A 25,412-nucleotide genomic window follows, 5' to 3' on the forward strand; every position below is an offset into this window, starting at 1 on the left:
TCATAATAAAGTATAAGCGACATTCTACTCCATGAACACTTAAAGTATATTTTTTTCAGGTGAAATGAATTGGAAAATTTCAAGGCTTATTTCAAAAGTTGTTTAGTAAAGGTGTAAATAAAATCTCCAGCAAATAGTCTTTCTTTATGCAATGAACACTTTATCGTCATTTTATTTACTTGTCCTCCACAACCAGCAAATCATGGCACGTCTGACAAAGAAAGATATAAAAGATGTCAGCGACTTAGTAACTAAGAAATTGTAATTTATGAAAATATAAACAGTTATGAACTTGGCCAATAGAGCTGTACTAGTTACTATTAAATGATGTGTCATGTGTTTATATTTTACATTTAGTTATTAATAATTTAATGAAAAGAGAGATCTATTTATAATGATCAAGGACCAGTTATCCTCAATTAAAAGTACTGTCATTAGAATTTTATGTAATAACACATAATTCAGAAATTATACAATCATATATATATCTATATAGCGTTTATCTTCAGACAAATACTTCCATTTCATTTTTTTAACATTTGTTTTGTAAATGATCCAATAATTTTAGCCATGAACATTTTCCTGTTTTTTAACAGTTCCACACAATGGGAACATAGATATTAATGGATTTTCTGAATAAAAGAAATCAAAGAGTGCCTTTAATGCATATATATAATTTTCACTAGAGTATAGACATTTATTAAAATATTTTAAATACTAATATATTAAGGTTTCATAACCTTTTTAATGTAAATAATTTATATTCAAATCACCCTAAATGAGTACAGATGTTTATGCAGTATAAAGCATTTAATTACCTGTATATTGATTATGGTTTTATTAAGAGTAAATTATCAAGACTATTGTGTATGCAAATTGTACTAAAACATTTAATACTGACGTTCATCAACTGTGAACAGTAACCATCAATTTTTCTAATGACTTTGATCTTTCAACTGCTGTGATAACAAATATTGCTTTTTATGCCCCCTCCGCTACGCTTAAGTTTTACCCTTGTCTGTCTGTACGTACGTACGTCCCAAAATTGGTTTCCGTTCTCTAACTTGAGTTTGCCTCAACCAAACATTATGAAACTTATACACCATACTTATTACCATAAAACACAGATCAAGTTTGTATTTTGGTGGCATCACTTTAACCGTTCTAGAGTTATGCCCTTTATAAATGGAAAAATTGCAAAAAGTTTTAGTTTCTGTTCTCTAACTTAAGTTTGCCTCAACCAAATGTTATGAAACTTATACACAATGCTTATTACCATAAAACACAGATCAAGTTTGTATTTTGGTGGCGTCACTTTAACCGTTCTAGAGTTATGCCCCTTTATAAATGGAAAAATTGCAAAATTTTTATTTTCTTCTAAATATCAAGTAATTTTTTAAATTGGAGTTATCTTCCTTTGTCCATGATTATAGTTGAATCAACTACAATCAATGCTTTAAATTTATACAATGCAATGTTTAATTTTGGCTTCCACTGATAAAACACAGATCAAGTTGAATTTGGGTAGTGTCACTTTAACCATTATTGAGTTATGCCCCTTTATAAAACGAAAGATTACAAAATTTTTTGGTTTCCATTCTGTAACTTAAGTTTGCCCCAACCAAACATGAAACCTATACACAATATTCATTACCACAAAACTAAGATGAAGTACAAATTTTGTGTTTCCATTTTCTAACTTTAGTTTGCCTCAACCAAATGTTATGAAACTTATACACAATGCTTATTACTACATAATACAGATTAAGTACGAAATTTGGTGGCGACACTTTTACCATTCTTGAGTTATGTCCCTTTATAAACATAAAAATTACTGAATTTTTCATTTCCGTTCTCTAACTTTAGTTTGTCTCTACCAAATGTTATAAAACTTATACACAACCGTTCTAGAGTTATGCGTGTTTACAAATAGAAAAATTGATGAATTTTTAGTTTCTGTTCTCTACTTAAGTTAGCCTCAACCAAATGTTATGAGACTTACACACAATGCTTATTACCACAAAACTCAGATCAAGTTCAAATTTGGGTAGCGTCACTTTTACCGTTCTTCAGTTATGTCCCTTTATAACTATATGATATGCAAGTGGGGGCATCATCTGTGTCCACATGTGGACACTATCCACATTTATTTCCCATTAACTTTGTGTCAGATCATGACACACCATTATTTTTCTCTTTAATTAATTGGTAGTGTTGACAGTTTGCAAAATTGTGTAAGTAAGTTTTATAAGTGTTTCTCGTTTTTTATATAGATTAGACCGTTGGTTTTCCCGTTTGAATGGTTTTACACTAGTAATTTTTGGGGCCCTTTATAGCTTGCTGTTCGGTGTGAGCCAACAGTCAGGGGACTTATTGAAATAAGTGATTTTTAAATCACTTATTTAAGTAGCAAATTCGAAGTTTTGTCACAAATTGTGATTTTGTAGTTTTACCAAAATTTTAAACGCATAGGTTTAGATAATATCTTTTCATTAGTAAAATTGAAAAAAAATGAACTTTTTGCTTCTTTTAAGCAGCAAGGTTTTATGCCTTTGATGCAATCATTTACCTGCAAATTCTATTTTAGTTGAAAAAATGCTATAAAAGTGGCTTTACATAATGAACTAATACTTTCTTAACAGATTTTTCCCAGCAGTGGGAGTATTTTTCCTGTAAAATTCAAGGTTTCATCTTATAGATTATGTAATAAAATTCTACTGTTCGCGATCAAAATTTCACTGTTCGGGGGTGTTGAAATTAGTGGGGGTTATTAAAATAATGATACTTAAAGAAGTGATTTTTTGGAAGGAAATTGAGGTATGATACTTAAACAAGTAATTTTTATGTCATTATCCTAGATTTAGTACAAGGTCATCACCTGACATGACCCGGTCATCATATCAACACAGATGTTGGTTCTGATAATTTTAGCAACATAATTAGTCCCTGGATCATTAGTATTCTATATTTAAAGCTACAATAAAATTAAATCACTTAGTCTAGTGATTAATTTGTACTACTTAGATAGGTGATTATTAAAGAAAGACAACTCTTACTTCCAACCTTTATGGACATAATGTTACTTGTATCAGTGATTTAGAAAATCACTCATTTAAGTAAGTCCCCTGACTGGCCAAGGCTCTGTGTTTAAGACCGTACTTTGACCTATAATGGTTTACTTTAATAAATTTTGACTTGGATGGAGAGTTGTCTCATTGGCACTCATACCACATCTTCTTATATCTATTTATACAATTATATTTTAATTGAAACATTTAAGAATTCATAAAAAAATCTGAGTTTACTCGAGGCCATGGCAAATTTATATTATTTATTGTAGGAATAAGAGGAGCACCTAATTCTTTTGTTCATGGAGTTAATGAGCTCTTTAATTAGAAATTTATATACCTTATAAGGAATACAGTCAATACTCAGATTCTTAAAATTTTTTTTCTTCAGAGAACTCTATGCAAATCGCGAGAAGAGAGAAAATGGATTTGACCCAGATGGATCTGTTCGAACAACCCATAAAATGGTTAGTATTAAAAAACTTGCATATTACCGGTACTAACAAAGTAAATTTAGGGCCTTAAAATCATTAATATTGTTAATGGAAAATTTGAGATATCATAAATAAAAAATACATAACTGATATTAGAATAAGAGACAACTCTCCACCAGAGACCAAATGATGTAGAAGTGAACAACTATAGGTCACCATACAGCCTTCGACAATGAGTAAATACCATACTTTGAGTCTGATAAATGATTTCGGATGTTGATTTGAATAACACTTGTTTAAATAAGAAAGGAAAAGAAATTCTGTGTATCATTAATGTTACTATTTGGATCACCATGAGAAATTCTAGTTACTATCAAATTGGATTTACTTTAGTTAGATAATGTTGGAATAAGTTGAGATGTATAAATTTATTTTGATAACTTATTGATTGTTTTCAGAGATTATATCGTCCAAATATCTGTACGATAACCGAATTTATCCTGCAATCGACCTTTCTACTATACTGATAAAGGTGTACAGATCACACGAAGCGATATACATATACTAGACGTATATAGTCTCCTGGTATCCTGCTTCTGTTGCGAGCGAACGATTATGTCAAATTACTGTTTACAGTTCAATTTGGGATCTTCATTGCGGTCTGCGTTTAAATTATGTCGATTTCTTTCAAAAACAAATTCAACAATTTGGATGGGAAAAATGTACAAATTTAATTGCAGGATAAAGACAATAACTGTTTAGTGTCTTTAAATATCAGCTGTATTTGTACTCGGCTCGAAACAGGAGTAATAGCTCGCTACAGCTCACATTACACCTGTTTCTTAGCCTCGTACAAATACAGCTGATATTTAAAGACACTAAACAGTTATTGTCTATATATATATATTCATTATTAATATTACTTCTTGAACTTAAGTAAAAACATTGATATTGTTTGCACTCTTCATTCCCTTAAATTTTTAATCCATGATATTGATTGGTAATTTTCCATGGTTTATACATTTAATCCATTATTTATAGAATATAGATATATATAAGGTGATCGTTTGATATAAAGTGATATATATGAACAGTTTGCGGTGCCAAGAGTTTAGGTACTTGATCAGCGCTGAAACACTAGAGACATTTGAATGATTTCTTGGCTTTGGATTGATTGATTACTGATTGCTTAATGTAGCAGAATGTTAAGCTGAAAATTTTAATTATTTTTTTTCATATTTTTTGTACCCATGAAGTGACATATTTTGAACTAAGTTGGTAAATGGTTGAGAAACCAAGGGAAAAATAAGTAATATGATGATGAACCCCACCACATTTTTATGTGCCTGTCCCAAGTTAGGAGCCTACAGTACAATCTTGCCTTTGATTCATGTCTGTCATATTTGTTTTGTTTTAAATGAGGCCGATAGTTTTCTAAATTGAATTGTTTCTTTTTTTCATGTCAGGGCCTTTTATAGCTGACTATACAGTATGGGGTTTTCTCATTGTTGAAGGCTGTACAGTTGCCTATAGTTGCTTTCATCCACTTTATTTTAACCTTGCACGTCGCATTGCGGGCGACATAAAAATACTGGGCGTCTGTCCGGTCTTGTTAGCAATCTCACGTGTGCAATCCCTGTCAGATTTTCCAAAACTTATATCATAGGTTTATATCAGCAATGTTTTGCACAAGTTCGAAAATCAGTGCCAATCAACTTATTTTAAAAGACTTCTGCCCCTTAGAAATATTAATTATATGGAAAATTTCATTGTTAGCACTCTCATGTGTACAATTAGGAACCTCTGGCCTTTGTTTGTTGTGTATGTATTTTTAATTTTAGTTCATTTATATGTTTAGGAGTTTAGTGTGACATCTATTTTAACTGAACTTATACACATTTTTGTTTAGGGGCCAGCTGAAGCCCGACTCCGGGTGCAGGGTGTTGAAGACCCATTGGTGGACTTGGGCTGTTTTCTGCTCTTTGGTCAGGTTGTTGTCCTTTGACACATTCCCTGGCATTTCCATTCTCAATTTTAATTCTTGCCAGATTTTTATGAAACTTATATCATAGGTTAAATAGTCAGGGATATAACTCTATAGGGTTATTACAGAAAATAACTTACATGTGTTATTACAGATACTTTCATGAGTTGTCTACTCTATATTCCTGAAATTTTCTAAATCTGTAATAACATATGTTTGTTATTAGTAAAATATATCAAAAATATTTTAATCTATAGTGGGCTCTAGGGAACTCTTGACACGTTGCGCAGAAACTAAATACATAGCCTTGATAACTAATGTTTTAATTAAATTAATACATTTTTGATTAACCATGGTAAATCAATGAGATGAGGCTTTTAAGGGATCAACTTAGCTGTAATAACAAGGCTTAGTTATTAAAGGAATGTAACTTATTATATGAGACACTTGGGAATTACTGGGAAGCTTGCGCAGAACCTCATTACATGCTCTGGTCATTATTTCTTACAATAAATTAAAATACATTGTAATTAAGCATGATGTATGTCTGGTCAAATGCTTTGGAGTGATGTAGAGAAGCTGTGATAACACCCTTTAGTTATTACGGGCATTTTTTTCTGTAATAACATAGGTGTAGTATGCATAATTGGTAAACTGTGAACTGTTATATCTTTCTATAGTTGAGTATACATAAAGACAATAGTAATATCAATAGAACTTGTATACATTTTAACTAAACTAATGATGTATATTGTCCCTATGAAACATGTAACATACATATGTTATAACAGTTCTTCGACTTTTTAGTCCACAATAACAAATGTATGTTATTTTTCTGTAATAACCCTATAGAGTTATATCCCTGACTGTTAAACCGTTTATATCAGCAATGTCTCAGACAAATTCGAAATCAGTGCGGATTATAAAAAGTTATGCCTCTTGGAAATATTTTATGTGTAATTAGTGTGGGTTCGTGGCTAGTGGTTAAGACCAATGGCTACAGTGCTGAAGGTCCCGGGTTAGATCCTGACTCGGGGCACTGGAAATTTCTGAACATATTAGTAAGGTGATTTTCACCCTCTAACACACATCTCTGGTACCCATGCACCGGAGTTTAAACTAGAATGAGTACTTTGAGGGCCCCGGTTGCTCAAAGTGGCCCCTGGCATTGACCTGGAGATTAATCTATAGATATCTTTTTCGTTTTGTCTGTTTCCACCGAGAAGCCCGGTGGTTCTCACCGAGTACCTCTGCTTCCTCCACCATAATACCAGTGTCCTAACACTCCCTTGGCATTGGGTTGGGGATTGTCGGTGGTGGTGAGTTGTATATAAGTTAGTGACACATCTCCATTAATCCTTATAGGGAGTGTACACAGATTCCACTGTACCCTCTCAGCTCTTGAAGAGTGCTTCGCATATTGGAGGAATTTACGTACATACAATTATATGGAAAATTTCATTGTTAGTGCTCTCATGTGTACAATTCTTGCCAGATTTTTATGAAACCTATATCATAGGTTTATATCAGCAATGTCTCAGACAAGTTCGAAAAACAGTGTGGACCAATTGTTTTTAAAAGAGTTATGCTCCTTGGAAATATTATTTATATGGAAAATTGCATTGTTAGTGCTCTCATGTGTACAATTCTTTTTTATCAAATTTATATCAAAGGTTTATATCAGCAATGTCTCGGATACGTAGAAAATCAGAGCCAATCTAATATTTTTTAAGAGATATGCCCCTTGGAAATATTAATCATATTGGAAATGCATTGTATTTGCTCTCGTGCCTTAATTTCTCTAAGATATTTGTAAAAAAATTTAAAGAACAGAAAAAAAGTTTTTTTTAGTAATTGCCCTTGGATGAATGAAAAATGTGCGACGTGGGGGACATTGGAACTCTCTTCTTTATTATTTCAGTGTAAATGATCTTATATATATTACAAATTTTTTTTGACCAAATTTTTTTATGGACAATTGCTTAAAATGGTGATTACCATCAGAAACTCTTGTAATGTAAGACAACAACACGGTAACACAAAATATCAGAAGACATATAGAGTTTCAGCATACTGTTGGTCTTTAACAAAGAAATAGATGTATTAGTTTTTATCAGGTTCTAAATTGGCCCAAAGCTGAAAATCTTGTTTATAATAATATCATATGACAGTGACTAAAGTTTCAAAAATCTGCCATCACTACTAAAATCACAAAATAACAAACACCACATAGTTATAAGTTTAAACAACTACCTACAAGGTTCCTGATTATGTCAGTATCCTACAGATTAAAGTATGTGGAAAAATCTTCTTTCTTATAAACGCTATACACCAGTTGAAATCAAATACAACAGAGAAGTTTCTTACAGCTTTTGATACATAAGTAGAGATTAAACTTAAAACCTTTGGGAAAATGCAGAAAAATCTCTTTTGAACCAATTAAAACGAATTACAGCAATTTATATTCTTATTGTGATATTGAATTAGGAGGAGACTTTGATGTTTCTAACCAATACTGCCACCAAAAGTGAATACTTGAATTTACTGTAAATATTAAGAAAATCATCTGTGAACAGCATCGCTTAATAAATACAAATGTGATCAAAACAAATATTTGTGAGGTACTTGAAGTGTTATTACTTGTCATACTGGTGTACTTATATAACTTTTATGGCTACAAATTTTACATTGGAACTCGCTGCTAATATGTAGATCTCTTTACTTGGGAACTACATTAGACAAAGTGAAACCAAATATGACTTGAATGTTCTTTGTAGGATACTTACACATTGTTACTATAGTGCCAATCTACATGCAACATTGCTGCAACTGGGGTATCTGAACAAATCCTGCAAAAAATGGGCAGAAAAATGTCTTTTATCAATGTTTATGAGATTCTTGACCTCTTGATATTGAAGATAGTACAAAGGTTTCTGTAAGATCCTTGGCAAGAAATAGTTCTCTGTCCTTTTAAGAATGTCTGTATGAAATAACTTTTTGTCAGCTTGGTACTTATTTGCAACTGAAGGGATTCCTCCAGATAAACGGCATAAATTCAGACAGGCTTACTCACTCCGAAGCCTGTAGTTTCATTATAATGGTGTAATATAATAATTTCTTACTCTGTTTGAGCTCAAAGATTAACATTTTCTTTTTCAGTATAGATATGATTTTATGTACAGAGTACTAGATTATGATGTTTGGGACAGAGATAGTCCAAGATATCCTAAAAAGAAAAAGACCAAAGGGAAAGGGAAGTAAGTATTACAATTTTATAGAATTCACGACCTGGAGCCCAACAACCTTACTGTCTTAATTTAAGGTAGTATGCAGTATTCAGTATGAAAAAAAAATCTAATTTATGTCATTTTAAGAGGAAAGGTGAAAGGAATATTATAATGTTTATGTTTGTGTACTCAGTATGAGCCAAAAATGTTCATATACTGTCAACCAGCTAAAATTTTACACTAAATACTAAAGCAACTGGTAATCTGTTTATTGTATCAATTAGATTTTTTTATCCAAATATAATTGTGTTAAGCCTTCCTTGATAATATCATAGGTCAAACTTGATATCATTTAGTAAAATACTATGATGATATTTATACATTCTAATCAAATTTTACCTTGTGCCAAATCTTTTTTCAATTTCATAAAAATACAGAACTGGAATTTCTTAAGAGTTTGAATAGCAACATAGATATGGAAATAACAAAAATTAAGTAGTCATAACAGCATGCTGAATGGCTTTGCCTACTGACAAGGCATAAAATCACTGTTTACAAATAATTGCTTTGTTACTTTTTTATTTGTTTATTCAAAAACGACATTTGAGATTGTGAAAGGTAACATATGTATATCACATTTTAGTGGTATGTACATGTACATATATCAGCATTAATGCTCACATCTACAGTGATCAACAGATGGTCAGCTCTGAGGTTGTGAGTTTGAACCCTGTTGTGGCAATGTGAGTTTGACTCAGATCTTTATTGACAAGGATTATCTGTTTTCCTGCCATTAAAGTTAGTGGTTCTTTGAGAGTACTCTGGTTTACTTAACCCATAAAAACTGGTCACAATCATATAGCCAAGGTTCGTGAAAATTGCATATAACGGCAACAAACAGACAAACAATCAAACAAATTGTGAGACAATTAAGCATACATGTATAACAAGTTTACAAAAAATTAAAAAAATCATGGCTAAGAGTGGCATGCAAGCAACATTAATTTTCTGTAAACTTTTTTTTATGTTGTGAATTTTAGTTCTTTTGAAGAAGACAACAATGAGAAGGGGGAAGGGAGCCAAAATGAGGATAAATCAAAATGTATCAATCCTAAAATCCTTCATACAAGCAGACGTATGGTGCTATACAAAGAAGTGGACAGACTAGCTACCAATGCCACTAAAGTATTTGTAAGTATTTAAATACTTTCTTGCAATAGTCATGTAGAATAATGAATTGGTTCTCAATTTAAGGTTAAGGAGTAAATGGACTATGTCATAGCATACAACTCTTGCACAGAAAGTCTAACAGAAAATCTGAAAAACAATTCCTTTAACTGTTATACATGCCAAACTATTATAAAATAAAAATCCCAACATTTGAATAGAATGTACGTATAGTCTCAAAACTTATATCAAAAATTTTTTTAAAGCTCCTTTCTCCACACCCAGTACAAACTTTTTTCCTAAAATTTGATACATTATTGCCAGATAGATCTCGTGTCTAGAACATAACTCCTTTTCTCCTTTGATATAGGCTTTTGATATTTGACACAAAAGCAATGAACTTTACTTTTGACAAGGTAAAATAATTGATTTTATTAGCTCACCTGAGGCCATGTGGGCTTTTGCTATCACTTGGCGTCTGTCTTCGTTGTTAGCCAGTCTGTTGTTATAAACTTTTTTAGCTCACCTGACCTGAAAGGTCAAGTGAGCTTTTCTCATCACTTTGCGTCCTGCGTCCGTCGTCCGTAAACTTTTACAAAAATCTTCTCCTCTGAAACTACTGGGCCAAATTTGACCAAACTTGGCCACAATCATCATTGGGGTATCTAGTTTAAAAAATGTGTCCGGTGACCCGGCCAACCAACCAAGATGGCCGCCATGGCTAAAAATAGAACATAGGGGTAAAATGTAGATTTTGGCATATATCTCTGAAACCAAAGCATTTAGAGCAAATCTGACATGGGGTAAAATTGTTTATCAGGTCAAGATCTATCTGCCCTGGAATTTTCAGATGAATCGGACAACCCGTTGTTGGGTTGCAGCCCCTGAATTGGTAATTTTAAGGAAATTTTGCCGTTTTTGGTTATTATCTTGAATATTATTATAGATAGAGATGAACTGTAAACAGCAATAATGTTCAGCAAAGTAAGATCTACAAATAAGTCAACATGACCAAAATGGTCAGTTGACCCCTTAAGGAGTTATTGCCCTTTATAGTCAATTTTTAACCATTTTTCGTAAATTTTTGTAATCTTTTACAAAAATCTTCTCCTCTGAAACTACTAGGACAAATTTAACCAAACTTGTCCACAATCATCATTAGAGTATCTAGTTTAAAAAATGTGTCCGATGACCCCGCCCGCAAACCAAGATGGCCGACATGGCTAAAAAATAGTACATAGGGTAAAATGCAGTTTTTGGCTCATATCTCTGAAACCAAAGCATTTAGAGCAAATCTGATGAAAATAAAATTGTTCATTAGGTCAAGATCTATCTGCCCTGAAATTTTCAGACCAATCCGGCAACCCGTTGTTGGGTTGCTGCCCCTGAATTGGTAATTTTAAGGAAATTTTGCCGTTTTTGGTTATTATCTTGAATATTATTATAGATAGAGATAAACTGTAAACAGCAATAATGTTCAGCAAAGTAAGATCTACAAATAAGTCAACATGACCAAAATGGTCAGTTGACCCCTTAAGGAGTTATTGCCCTTTATAGACAATTTTTAACCATTTTTCGTAAATTTTTGTAATTTTTTACAAAAATCTTCTCCTCTGAAACTACTAAGACAAATTTAACCAAACTTGTCCACAATCATCATTAGGGTATCTAGTTTAAAAAATGTGTCCGATGACCCTGCTCGCGAACCAAGATGGCTGACATGGCTAAAAAATAGTACATAGGGTAAAATGCAGTTTTTGGCTCATATCTCTGAAACCAAAGCATTTAGAGCAAATCTGATGAGAATAAAATTGTTCATTAGGTCAAGATCTATCTGCCCTGAAATTTTCAGACCAATCAGGCAACACGTTGTTGGGTTGCTGCCCCTGAATTGGTAATTTTAAGAAAATTTTGCAGCTTTTGGTTATTATCTTGAATATTATTATAGATAGAGATAAACTGTAAACAGCAATAATGTACAGCAAAGTTAGATCTACAAATAAGGCAACATGACCAAAATTGTCAATTGACCCCTTAAGGAGTTATTGCCCTTTATAGTCAATTTTTTACAATTTTCATAAATTTTGTAAATTTTTGTAAATTTTTACAAAGTATTTTCCACTGTAATTACCGGGCCAAGTTCATTATAGATAGAGATAGTAGTAAGGAGCAAGAATGTTCAGTAAAGTAAGATCTACAAACACATCACCATCACCAAAACACAATTTTGTCATGAATCCATCTGTGTCCTTTGTTTAATATGCACATAGACCAAGGTGAGCGACACAGGCTCTTTAGAGCCTCTAGTTTTTTAAATCTTCTTCTCTGAAACTGCTTGGTCAAATAGCACCAAACTTTATCTGAACGTTCCTTATGGTATTATTTAAAAATGGTATCCGGGGATTTGATCCATCAACAAACATGGCCCTAGCTGTTGCCAAAAAATAGAACATAGGGATCAAATGCTGTTTTTGGTTTGTATCTCAAAAACTAAAGCAGTTAAAGCAAATCTGCAATGGTTAAAACTGATCTATCTTTTGCAGAATATTTCAGAAAAATTGGAAAACCACTTTGGAGTTTTTGCCCCTAAAATGTCATTTTTTTGCAAATTTCACAGTTTTTGGTTATTAATCTTGAAAACAATAACAGATAGAGAGAAATTTAGGCAGTAAGAATGACCCAATCAAAAAATCTACAAGTAAGTCAATTTGGCAGAAATATTTAAATGATCCTTGTAGGAGTTTAAAATACCTTTTAATGATGATTTTTTTTAACTCTTTTAGCATTTTTTTCACTTGAATGTGTTTGTTAGGTCTTTTTTTACTGAAGTGACTTTTACAGATGAAGGGGAGACATTCATTAAAACAGTTCAACCTATTTTTTTCTCTTTGAAATTGTATGTTAAATTGACTCCTAGATTAATGGGTTTCACTTTTGTTGTAGGGAAATCTTTCAGGAAATCACCCTTTTATTTGTGCAGAGAAAGTTTCAAATCTCTAAATGAAGGTTTTTGATATTGTTGTTTAATGTTGATATTGTTGTTTAATGTTGATATACATGTATCATTATAGGAAACTCTTCCAATAGACAAACTACAGGTAATACACAGATATAGACCTAGTTACCATGGTAAAATAGATGACATACCGGAAACTGGAAAAGTGCAAAATTATACACGTCATGTTGGTGCTGTTCTCAAGTCTCAGGATTATGTAAATTATTATATCAAAGAAGGTAAAAATAATAGATACAAAAACGTTTTATTAATGTATAGCCTTAAACATATACTTGAAAATAAATAATGTTTAAAGTTTTTCAATATTGCAGCAGATATCTGACAAGTTTTCTTATTTGTATTTTAATAGTGTTATGCCACTATGCAGATCTTTCAACATAGCAAAATATATTTAAATATACACAAAACTGTCACATATATATCATGTATATCAACAGATGAAATATCCAGTTGAAAAAGTAAAATCTATGGAAACATCTTTGTGACACAAAAAGTTTTTAAAAAATGCAATTAGAATATTTCACCGGCATCATTTCTTACAAAATGCATGGCAAGCAGGCACTTTTGTCAAATTGTTCTAAAGATGTGGAGGATTAAAACAAAACATCAGTTATTAATTTTTACAGATCTGAAGTTAAGCATGATCAGATTGCAATTTAGGTACTCCTCATTACAGAATCTTGGGTCGTTTGTAGGTTGGTTCAAACCCTTTATCCTTTGATAAAGTATGAATTCAAAATTAAATTTGTGGAATTATATACTAAATAAGGATACATCTCCAAAAAATCAGAATGGAAACTTTTGTCCGTTTCCTAAATAAACCTACACGTGGTAGGTGTAAAAAAAACTATCCAAATAGGTTCTATTTGGGTACCCCGAGGTAACTAAAGGTATTAGAATTTCCATTTTAGATTAGAAACAAATATGTTGATGCAGCATATCTTAAAATTCCATTAATAAATCTTACATTTTTGTACAATAATCAACAATTACAATAATAGATGGATCCGATAGTATATTTAGAGGTAAACAATATATTGCATTCACTCAATGAAATATAAATGTGTACAAGAAGTATGTTCTAGTGAAACAAAATCACATCACATTACCCCTCTTAATAAATTTATAAAACTTAAAAAGATACTCAATAGCATAGAATTTACATATTTGCTGAAAAGGAAGTATGCATAATTCTAAATGATTAAAATCAAATTGATTTTTTAAAAGATTTTTTTTTCTCAGAAAACAAATTTGTAATTTCAGGTCTCCAGACAGGTGATGCTTCAAAATCAAAAAGATTGCAAGAAATTCCAGTAAGGGTAAAATGGTTATTTGCTTTAATATGTGAATGCACATTTTTCATGTACACTTTAAGGTTGCATTTCTGTAAATATAGACAATGCAATTTCCCATAGGAACCCCTTTTACAGGTAAAACTGTACCACTTTTACTATGCAGTTTCGTAAAAAATTATATCCTAGAATGGAAAGCTCATATGCACTACTATTTTTTTCAAAGGTCAAAATATAGAGCTGTGCTGCATATTTTCAACATTTATATGCCCGAACTTGTAAGAGTGTAAAGTGTTTAAACTTATACTAAATTCTGTACTACCCCTCCCTTCACTTTGGGTCTTCCTCAGAATTCAAGGCAGCCGCTATTTATTAGTCCCCTACCGATGAAGTCGAAGGGGACTTTAGGTTTGCACTCCGTCAGTCTGTCCATCCGTCAGTCCGGCAAATCAGTTTTCCACACTTTTGTTCTTCGTTCTTGAAGATATTGATTTGATATTTGGTATATAGTTTTATCATGACAAGTTATAGATCAAGTTCAAATTTTGTTCTGGTCTGAAAATTGAGTCCAGAGTTATCCAATGTTAGAGTACTATGTTAAACCATATTTCTGTACAAAGGGAGATAACTCATTTTTTAAAGACATTCTTTGGTAAATTGTTTGTAGAATTTTTTGGCAGGTTTGTTTGTTATTTTGCATAAACTAATTTTCTGAATGCTATTTATATATAAAAAAAAGATTATGAAGTGAAATCCTTTAATTAGATAATAATCTGTTTTTATTAATGTATATATTTTATTAAATTTCATTGTGTACAGATAAAAATTGTTGACATTTTATAGATAAGTTACAAATCTATATTAGTTTGTGACAAATGAATGAAAAAATATTTGAAACTGTTAATTATATTTGATTATAATTTGAAAATAGATATACACTGTATTACATCATATCTAATTTTAGAGAACTATCAATCATATCTTATGTTTTCCACACTTTTGTTTTCATCATGCTTGAAGATATTGATTGATAATTGGTATATAGTTTTATCATGACAAGTTACAGATCAAGTTCAAATTTTTGCTTTGGCTATTTTTGTGCAGAGTTATGGTCCTTGGACTTGAAAATTTAACTCATATAATCAGTTTTCCACACTGTTTTTAATCATGCTTGAAGATATTGACTTGATATTTTCTTTTTGTTTACACCATGACAAGTTATAGAACAAGTTAGCATTTTGTTCCAGTATAATGATTTTTTACCCGGTAGGGGACTATATATAGCTATGTACTGCCATGCAATACTCTCAGAATGCTTGTTTATACTGGTAACATTCCCAAGTTATGTCTCTATGAGATGAAACATAGAGATCATATCTGGGAACCAGCACTACAAAAGTCAAAAAGTCTGAAAAGACCAGTTTTTGTCTGAATTTGCAAGAATTTTTACTCGACATTCTTAATTTGTCTGAATAATTTTTAAAAATTCTTGACATAGTATGAATTTGTCTAATAAGGTTCTTGATTTTTCTTGACAAGTGTCTTGACAGTATGAACATTGTCTTAAAATTTCTCGACACTTCCTGTATCATCTGATAAGAGTCTGGATTAGTCTCGACCAATTCTTGACTGTCTTAAATTTGTCTCGATCTGTCTTGACATATTCTTGACATTCTAAATAATGTCTGAATATGTCTCGACACATTCTTGACAGTCTTAAATATGTCTTGACACTATCTCAACAGTATAAAATTCGCCTGAAATGTGAACAGACTTATTCTGCACTGTTTATGACATTCTATTGCTGTTGTATACTCCTTTTTATTATGGCTAAACTAAACTTTGAAGAATCAAGGATTAATTTGGTATAGTAAGATACCCTTTTGGTGCAACTAAGTTGGAATACCCTGAATAATCCCCCATGTAGTTTAATTTTGATTTATTTTTATTAAACATTTAAGTAATTGTTTTCACTTGGAATATAAGTCGAAGGTATTGACAAACAGCATTTAGATTTTTGCCGTTCGCAAAACTGCCAGTCAAATTTGCTTTGCTAAAATAGGTGTCTTGTATCTCTTTTGGACCCCACAATTCATCTTTTGGGTGTGTGTGGCTAAAAAAAGAGGGGGGGGGGGGGGGGGGGGGGGGGGGGGGGCTTTCGTTTAGGTCAAAGAATTTGTTCCCATCTTGATTCAAAAACCTTATTCATTTTTTAGAACAACCCAAAAACATTTTTTATTCAAATTTGAGTGTTGAATTTTATAATTTTTTATCAAAAATAAATATTTGTGATAACTCCTTTCTGAAAAAAAAATGTTTAGATCTATATTATGCATGTCTGTTTGAGAACCATTTCATAAGACCGATGATTTCTATAGAAATCATTGATGGGATCATGGGACCCATTATAAATACATTTTTTTTATTATTCCTGGAGTAGATAATAATTTTCTTTTAATCTTTGGGAATTATTCAATTTGTTTTTATGTTAAAATAATTAACTTCATAATTTTGATGAAGAAAATCCATTTCAATTCAATTTTTTTTCATCAAAATGATGATTTTCATTTTCATCTATCAACAAACTTTTTAAAATGTAGTTGCATGGTCAGTCAACTGATAAGTTGTATGGCTGATTACAGGTAAAGCAATAACTTCTATTTGACAGTTGCGTGTACTCTGGGGTGTGGAATACCTTAATTTTATGGGGAACATCCTTAACTTAATATGTTCCAACAGATGACATTACACAAATTTTTCTTCTGTTAAATGAATGATTTGTATATCATCATAATTTGCTATTTATATAAACCACATTTTGGTATAATAATTATTTACCATATCAACATTGAATATTATGAATGTAGAATGAAATTTTTTTTATGAAATATGTCTACAGTATGATTGGTTTGAATCATTTAATTTATAAGATTTAGGAATCAAAATTTGTGATTATTTAAAAACCCACATTGAAATTGTTTTATATCAACACACCCACATTTGAATTATTTTATACTTAAGATTTCATAGCCATATTTGCATTTGTAAAAATATTTATATACCCAAATTTTCAATTATTTTACATGCCCAACTTTTATTTTTGTTGTAAAGAAGTGTAACTTGAAACAACAGTATATCATATAAAGAAAAATAAAGATTAAAGTTATATCATGAATATTGGTCATGATTTGTAAAACTCAGAACTGTCAAGTAAATTTAAGACACGATTCAAAATGTTCAGAATATGTCAAGCCATACTGAGAAAAAATAAGAATGTTGAGAATATGTCGAGAAATTTCAAGACAGTATTCAAATGTCAAGAATTTGTCAAGAAATTTTAAGACCATATTCAGAATGTCGAGAATATGTCGAGTAAATTTCATACAAATTTAATATAAATGAGAATTTGTCAAGAAAAATTAAGACACAATTCATACTTTTGGAGAATGTCGAGTAAAAGTTCATGCAAATTAAGACAAAAACTGGTCTTTTCAGACTTTTAGACTTTTGTAGTGCAGTATGTAAACAAAACAAATTATCTATGAATATTATATATCTCCCCAAAAGAGGCGTGGTTTGTGAAACAGCTGTATTTACAAAGTGCAACCTTAAGCATGACTTGCATAAAGTGTAATTGTGAACCATCACATAGCATCTACTGTAAAATATCATCATTAACACCTTTTGTTCTGGCCTAAGAATACTTGTAATTACCACAACCAAAATCATATATGTTTTTAATCAGATCTTATTTACATTATTACACAAAATGAAGAAGTTTTATGAGTTATCAAACATTTTATTTTGAAGTGTGTTTTATGATTACACTGATGTCAGATCTAAGAAGAACAAGAAACCTGCAGCTTTTACACTACAAATCTAGCATTTAAAATTGATGATCATAAGTTATACTGAAATGTTTAAGACTTACATGTAGTATTTTTTTTAGTGGTAAGATTCTTTGTGGAAAGAGTTGCTATCTTTTTTTTCTTTAAACTAAATTTAAGATTATTTTGAATACCTTCTAACTGCAACACAGAATTGCTTGTTTGTTATAATCACAGGACAATTGGATAAGTTCAATCCACCATTAAATCATGTGTCATGTGATAACTGTTTATACTTTTGTGGGATATCAGCCAGGGTTGGTTGAATGAGGGAAATAATCTAAGGCATATTATAAGAGAGTAATGAGAAAACTCCTGTTGTATAAGAAATTTTCTGAGCATACCCAGTATTCACTTTGTAAGCATAGTGTTCAACGAAATAGATCTTGGCATTCAATCTTGTTTTTTTCTTCCATCATAAAATTTGTTTCTATTTGAATAGCAGAAAAATGTCGTAAAACTTTTAAACCTTTAAAGGCCACCGACTCTTTTCACAAAAACTCTTAGGATTAAAATTGATCGTAAGTTATACTGAAATGTGTATGACTTACGAGTATTTTTGCTCTTTAAGATTTTTTGTGAAAAGAGCCGCAGATTGTTATTGTTTGTCTCTATTCTGACCACTTTAGTGTGAATTAGTTGCATTGTATTCATTTTTATATGAAATATATATTTGTTGGAGTACAAAAAATGTAACAGAATTTTGATAAACTCTAAGGGGTTAATCTGATTTTGATACTTAATTATTTCCTGATCTTGCTTATAGGTAAAAAATGTAAAATTTGTTCTGTTTAAATTTCAGAAAGAGAAGAAAGATGCAGACAATGAAGATAAAAAAGAGAACAGCGAAAATGGTGATGAGGATAGAAAGATAAATAAAGACAAGAAACAGGATAAGCCAAAGAAGGAATTAGAACCCATAATAAAAGTAAAAGTAACAGAAAAAAAGAAAGATTAATTGTGGCATAAAAGGTTGAACTTTGCAATTATTTGATGTCTGTGATAACTCTTTTTTAATGCAAAATTTACATAGCTTCTGCTCAATAGTCTTTTGCACATCTTTATAAGTGTTTAACTTTGATAAAAAGATGAGACATAATATTGTATAATGTCTTCAAAATCATAGTTCAAGTGTTTTTTTTTTAAATATTACTTATAGTATTTATTAACAACATGAATTATAGTAAGAACTCTGAAATGGTTACGAATGTGTAGGTGTGGAAATTACTTTCAATGTCTATAAATATGTTTTCTGATTTGAAAAAAATATCAGGAGAATTGTGAAAATTTAAAATTTCTTTTTTATTATTTCAAAATTTATTATTAATCTTGTTGCAGATGTAAAAAAATGGTGATGCTTGTAAAAATGTTACTAATGTACTTAATTTTTAAAATTTCCCTCTTCCCCAAAAATAATATCATAAGTGCTTTGTGTTTGTGTCCAGGACTATGGAATTTGGTATAACTCAAATTTGTTGGAACAAATATTACATCTGCACAAATGTTTTTTATTCAATTAAGTTTTTGTAAGTAACTTCAATTAGGCTCAGATTTCCTTTCAATAGATATATGTCTTTAAAATTTCAATTTATTTTTTTAATTAACATGAGTAAATCAAAGAAATATACATCTTATTATATTATTATATTTATATATATATCATTGTTTATATGCAAAAGGTACTATTTTACTTCAGCCATAAAATCTTAGCAATAAATAAAGACTAAATAAAGAACATTCTTGCTCAGTTTTCACTATTTATGAAATATTAGTCATAAATTATTGTCTCTCCTCTGGTTGTGACAGAAGTTGTGTATTGAAAGAGATCCTACATTGCATCGCCAGTGTCATCAATGTTAAGAAAGTAATTGGTAATTGATTGATTCATATTTATATATGAGTTATATATTTCCACTGACATATATATATACATTGTATATATATAAGCTGCCTAATTTTAAATACAATTTTAGGCCTACACATGATATTTATAACATAATTTGAGGTATGTAAGAGTAAAGAGTCTTTCTATAATTATTATGGATATTCGATGCACTAACATATATGACAGTTAATCTTATATAAGTTGTAAAGTAACCTAATATTAATTATTGGAAGTAATTTATTACAGTCTATATGTCAGTTATATTTGCTTGTTAAGTTTTTGTTTGCAATATTTTTTATAAGTCAAATTAAGTTTATAAAAACAAAACAATGAGACTAAGAAATAAGCATACTTTAAAAAAGTGATACAAACTAAATATTTTTGTTTGTGTATAATTTTTTATATTGTGTAGTTTAAGCAAACTTCATGTGAAACAAAAATGCACAGAATGCAATTGATTTATATATGTGTGATAGGTTGAATTACCAAGGATTTGTTTGGGGTTTGATATTAATCAAAATTATTTGAATGACTCATTCCCCTTTGTTAAATATGGTGTTGATTAAAATTTCCATATGCACCTTTTTATTTTAAAGGCAAAATTATTTATTATCTAAAGATCTAAAAAAAAAAAAAGGTCATTTACAGTGCTTAAACAAGTTTTATAATTTTCATCAGTATAAAAACACTTTTACTGCTGAAGTGTCTTAATTTACCAGAGCCCATGAGGAATCTGATATCTGTGTCTTATACACAATCCCAGAATAAAAGTATTCCATGATATCATATGCAATATATAAAAATGAGAGGAGTATATTGGAAAAAGAATTGTCAACAAATAAATATCTACGGTCACTGGGCCGAATGTCACTAGCATCAGTTAACGGTGCTTATTTGATTAAGGTAGAAATGTTCGTAGTTTGTCAATAGTATTTTTATTGTTTCTATGTATCGTGATTATTTTCCTTGTTATTTTATTTTTGTTGATTGCTTTTATGTAGTTTATTATTTTGTTATATAGAATGAAGTGCTATTTTCAGGCTTTGAGGTGCATTTACATTTATATCCAGTAAAGATGCATTTACAAGAGATGCATTTAATCAGATTTGTTAAGAAGTCTTTCTAAACTTGTCTGGCCTTATGACAAGTATGAGCTATTGCCATTGCTTGGCTTCCATCATCTGTCTGATCAATTTTTTTTTCCACCTCAAATTGTTTGTTTGTTTTTATCATGTTATCAGTGTTTCAACATCATTGTCAGGGTTAGTGATACCTTGTTTATTACTCTAAATAGAAATTTAAAAAATACAAAAAAGATACATGTATTAAACAGATTTCTTAAATAATTGATTTAACTTTTATGAACTAGTTTGGTAGGAATGTTTCTGATTGATTGTCAAATTTATATCCAATGCAGTGGCGTAAATAGGCCATTTTTAAGTGTACGCCCGAACCTAGGCGAGGGGCCTGAGGGCCCCCTGCAGGTCCAGGACAGAGGACCTCCTGGTAATGGGTTCGATGGGGAAAAGCCCTCGTAAGTTCACATGCTATCGAGAAAGAGATACCATTTTTGTCATTAAAAACTCATCAATAGCAACATAATTTAGAGTCTAGTTTGTTTAGTTTTATGTTTAATTTATTTATTTTGTTTAATTGGAATATAATAATCATTGGTCTTAGAGAAAAATGTCCAAACCAGTTGCTGTAAAATATGTTTAATAGATGTGGGGTAAAACAATCAATTGACAAAAAAATCCAAAACTTTAGAGACAGTAAAAAACCAAATCTCCATTTCAATGTTGTCGTTCTCTTAATTATTATGACTTCATCTGAATTTCTCCCATTTTTATGCGCAAATTCCGTTAATGAACACATCACATGAAATAATTGATTATCAAAGATTGTCAAGTGTAATATAAAAATTCAAAAGGGTTTCGTGGAACGGCCGGTGTCTGGTTGGGATTGCTGCTGTCAGTGTAAACGTGTAATGTTGACTGTAAAAAGTGAATCCATTTATCATGCAATCAAATACAGGATTTAAGAAAAAATCAAACTGTTTCTGTGTGTGCTTTTTCTTGATCTTTAAGATTAGCTTATTTCCAAATTTCATAACAATCTATGCAAGTGTACAAATTTATCATGTCAAAATAAATTAATACCAGATCGTCTGTTAATTGCAAAAAGTCAGTAAAATACTTTCAAAATTTTGCTTCAGACATTATTTCTTAATCATAAAAAAGATTCTGCAAAATTATCATAAAATTAGATGAAGGTTTGACAGAGTAATTGATGTGTAACTTTAACCTCAAACTGTATCTTCTTATTAACTATAAAACAACAAAGTCCTTTTATCGGTAAAATAGGGAAAAATTAAAAATATATTTCCATTATGCTCTGGATACTGACTTTTGATCATAAAAAAGCTTGTGTCAAACTTTCGTAAAATTTCATGTAGTTTGAAAAATGTTATTGATGTCTGAAAAACATTAACCTTAGCCTGTGTCTAAATAATAACTGTAAAAAAAACTACGTCCATTTATCAATAAAATAAAAATACATATTTTCAAAATTTTGCTCTAAATACTGTCTTAAATTTGGTCATAAAAGCTTCTGTCTAACTTTCATAAAATTCCAGGAAAGTTTGACAAACAAACTTTAACCACAGACTGAACGTAAATGTTGACGGCGCTGACGGAATCTAGGATCGCTAAAAGTCTCGTTTTCGCTCGAAAAAATGCAAATCAGATATCGTATCTCAGCAGATAACGAATTACTTTTAACAATAGGAAACTGAATAGAATTCACAGTAGATTCAGACTTTGACGGGGAATAAACAAATATATAATATACCATTTGATTAAAAGTAAATTTGTCACTTTCATCTTCAATTACAAGTCATTGAAGAAAGAATTACAAGATTCATATGCTTTTAACCAGTTCTTTTAATTTATTTAGATTAAATTGTTTTTTCTCCTAAATTCATGTGCACGCCGGGACGTTTCAATGTACCATTGGAAGAGTTTTCTACATTGTGATACAGTTCTGTGGAACAACTAGACCTATCAATCAAACAAGACTTGATCACCACATTGGTGACTAGTTTGAAAATTGTTTGACTGAATTTGCTGAAGAATGAGAACATACATCATTTCACTCAGATTCAACTAGTAGCCAGTACTTCTGTGTCGAAATGAATTATCATTTATATGGTCACAATTATAAATTAACTGAAAAACTAAGGATTTTCTACCCTAGGAATATATTACCTTAGCTGTATTTGGCAAAACCTTTCGAAATTTTGGGTCCTCAATGCTCTTCAACTTTGTGGCCTTTTTAACTTTTTTTATTTGAGCGTCACTGATGAATTTTTTGCAGACAAAACATGTGTGGTGTACAAAATTGTAATCCTAGTATCTATTCTATGATGCATTTATTTATATAGTAAGTAAGTAACAGTTGCAGGTGAGCAATACTAGCTCTTTTGACTCTTCTTTGTTATTAACTTTGAAGTGTTATATTTTGTTATTTATTTATTTGAAGTGTTATGATTTGTGAATTATTTACCCATATTGTATTTTTCTCTAAAAGGCTGTTAGAAATAATGTGATAAAAGTTATCAGGTTTTTCTAAAACAAAGATGTTAGAAAATATCAGATGTTCAACACAATTTGAGGCTAACTTTCATATTTTTTTTTTATTATGATTACTCATAAAGAGTTTTGGTAGAAATTTATCTTTATATCCATTAAAAAAGAAAATCTAGTACTTTATTTTTATTTTTGATCTTGAAATGTTATATAGAAATAAGAAGATGTGGTATGAGTGTCAATGAGACGCCACATTAATGTATTTTTATAGCAGGTGTAAAGTTAATATAGTTTCATGAAATTTCAAGCGTTGACAATCTTGGATACAAACTGTAATATGTTGTAGGGATGAGTGGCTAGAATATATCACTATTTCCAGCTTCATGATATGTGAAAAGGTTGAAAAAATATGATGAAATATATGACAAGGCTGCTGATGAAATCACAAGTATCTGAAACTCATCAGATGTCGATTTTTTTCTCAGATGCAATAAAAACCACTGTCGGAAATGCATCAAATATTTTTCAAATCTTTTCATCTCTCTGTGAAATAGCTTAATCTTCATTGCTATGGATTTTTTGTAAAAAAATATATCATAGGGTATGTATTTTTGATATTCAAAATATGTACTGTATGTTTCAGCTGCCCACCCCTACCACAAAATGATTGAAGTGGCCCCCAAGCCTCTGTCATGGTCTATTGACTTTGAAGCTTTTGTATAGTTGACATGTAAAAGTTAGTGATCAGGTCAGTTTAGAATACACCACTTATGGTAAGTCAATAATATTTGGTATGCAGTTGTAGTTGCATTTGAACATCTCATTTCCATGAAGATAATGTGGCATTGCCCCTCAACTATGGTTGAATTTGGAACTTTTGCATAGTTTACATGCTAAAAGTTTGTAATGAGGTCAGTTTAAGGGGAACCACATATGATAAGTATCTCACATCCATGGAGATTAAATGAGCCTGACCTTGAAACGTTTTACATAGTTTTACATGTTAAAGTATTTGTCATTTTAATTTCATCATTTCTTATTATCAAAATTACTTACAGGTGTAATACCACCAAATCATAGTACGTCACATCCCTTTTCATACGAAATAGGGTCGAAAAAAATATTCCCTTGAATTTGACAGTTGTAGGAAGTGAACCCTGCATTCCATTGCAGGAAAAAATTGATAAGTCATAAACATATATCTTGGGTGCATGAAAGTACCATTCTTTTTTTTAATTGGTGTTTCTATAGAATATTTTGGAAACTTGAGGTTACATGGTCACTAAGGGAGCTACCATTTGATTTTTATGGGGGGGGGGGGGGCTAGGATGAAAAATTTTGTCCTGCTTTTTTTTAGTTGTAATCTCTGTCCTGCCTTTTTATTTTTTACTCTATTCGGTCCTGCCTTTTTTTTTTACTAGTCTATCCTGAATTTTTTTAAACAAATTGTCATCCTGAATTTTTTTTTTACCAAGTTGCTCATCCTGCCTTTTTTTTTACTCAAAACTCCTGTCCTGCCTATTTTTTTCAAATTTCATCCTAGCACCCCCCCCCCCCCCCCCCCCCCAGCCATCTCCCCCCCCGCACCCCCCCCCCCCCCCACCCCCCACCCCCATAAAAATCAAATGGTAGCTCCCTAAAGCTTGTACACGGGAAAAAAAGGGGTGAAAATTTGATTGGTTAACTTCCAGTGATGGTTATTATCTTATATGCAATGAAATGTTATGTGAAATTTTGTCTGTAGTACTGGACAGGATAAAACTTTACTCATGCCAAGTATTTCTTTATTTGATACAAAGATAAATTCTGCACAATGTTTTGAAAAGTGCCAATTTAACAAAGACTAATTGGGGAAAATCAATGGT

At 30.9% G+C, this 25,412-nt stretch overlaps 1 protein-coding gene across 1 annotated transcript; it reads left to right on the forward strand.

Annotated features, from left to right (window-relative positions):
• The first annotated feature begins 184 nt into the window (after positions 1 to 184).
• LOC127737861 (uncharacterized) lies at positions 185 to 23,722 on the forward strand. Its single transcript, XM_052248811.1, has 7 exons — positions 185 to 261; positions 3,460 to 3,535; positions 8,646 to 8,743; positions 9,754 to 9,904; positions 12,952 to 13,114; positions 14,160 to 14,209; positions 18,878 to 23,722. Exons 1-7 carry the CDS (start codon positions 203 to 205, stop codon positions 19,031 to 19,033), a joined length of 753 nt encoding a protein of 250 aa, XP_052104771.1. The 5' UTR covers positions 185 to 202; the 3' UTR covers positions 19,034 to 23,722.
• The last annotated feature ends 1,690 nt before the right edge of the window (positions 23,723 to 25,412 follow it).

This window comes from Mytilus californianus, unplaced genomic scaffold (genome assembly GCF_021869535.1).
Source record: "Mytilus californianus isolate M0D057914Y unplaced genomic scaffold, xbMytCali1.0.p SCAF_4, whole genome shotgun sequence".
NCBI classification, from domain to species: Eukaryota; Metazoa; Mollusca; class Bivalvia; order Mytilida; family Mytilidae; genus Mytilus; species Mytilus californianus.

Bases quoted from the DNA above. Each gene is read 5' to 3' on its own strand.
- LOC127737861 (XM_052248811.1), top strand. From the start codon at position 203: ATGGCACGTCTGACAAAGAAAGATATAAAAGATGTCAGCGACTTAGTA. The intron at 262-3,459 runs GTAATTTATGAA...TTTTTTCTTCAG, and splicing joins GACTTAGTAACTAAGAAATT to AGAACTCTATGCAAATCGCG. The intron at 13,115-14,159 runs GTAAAAATAATA...TTGTAATTTCAG, and splicing joins AAATTATTATATCAAAGAAG to GTCTCCAGACAGGTGATGCT.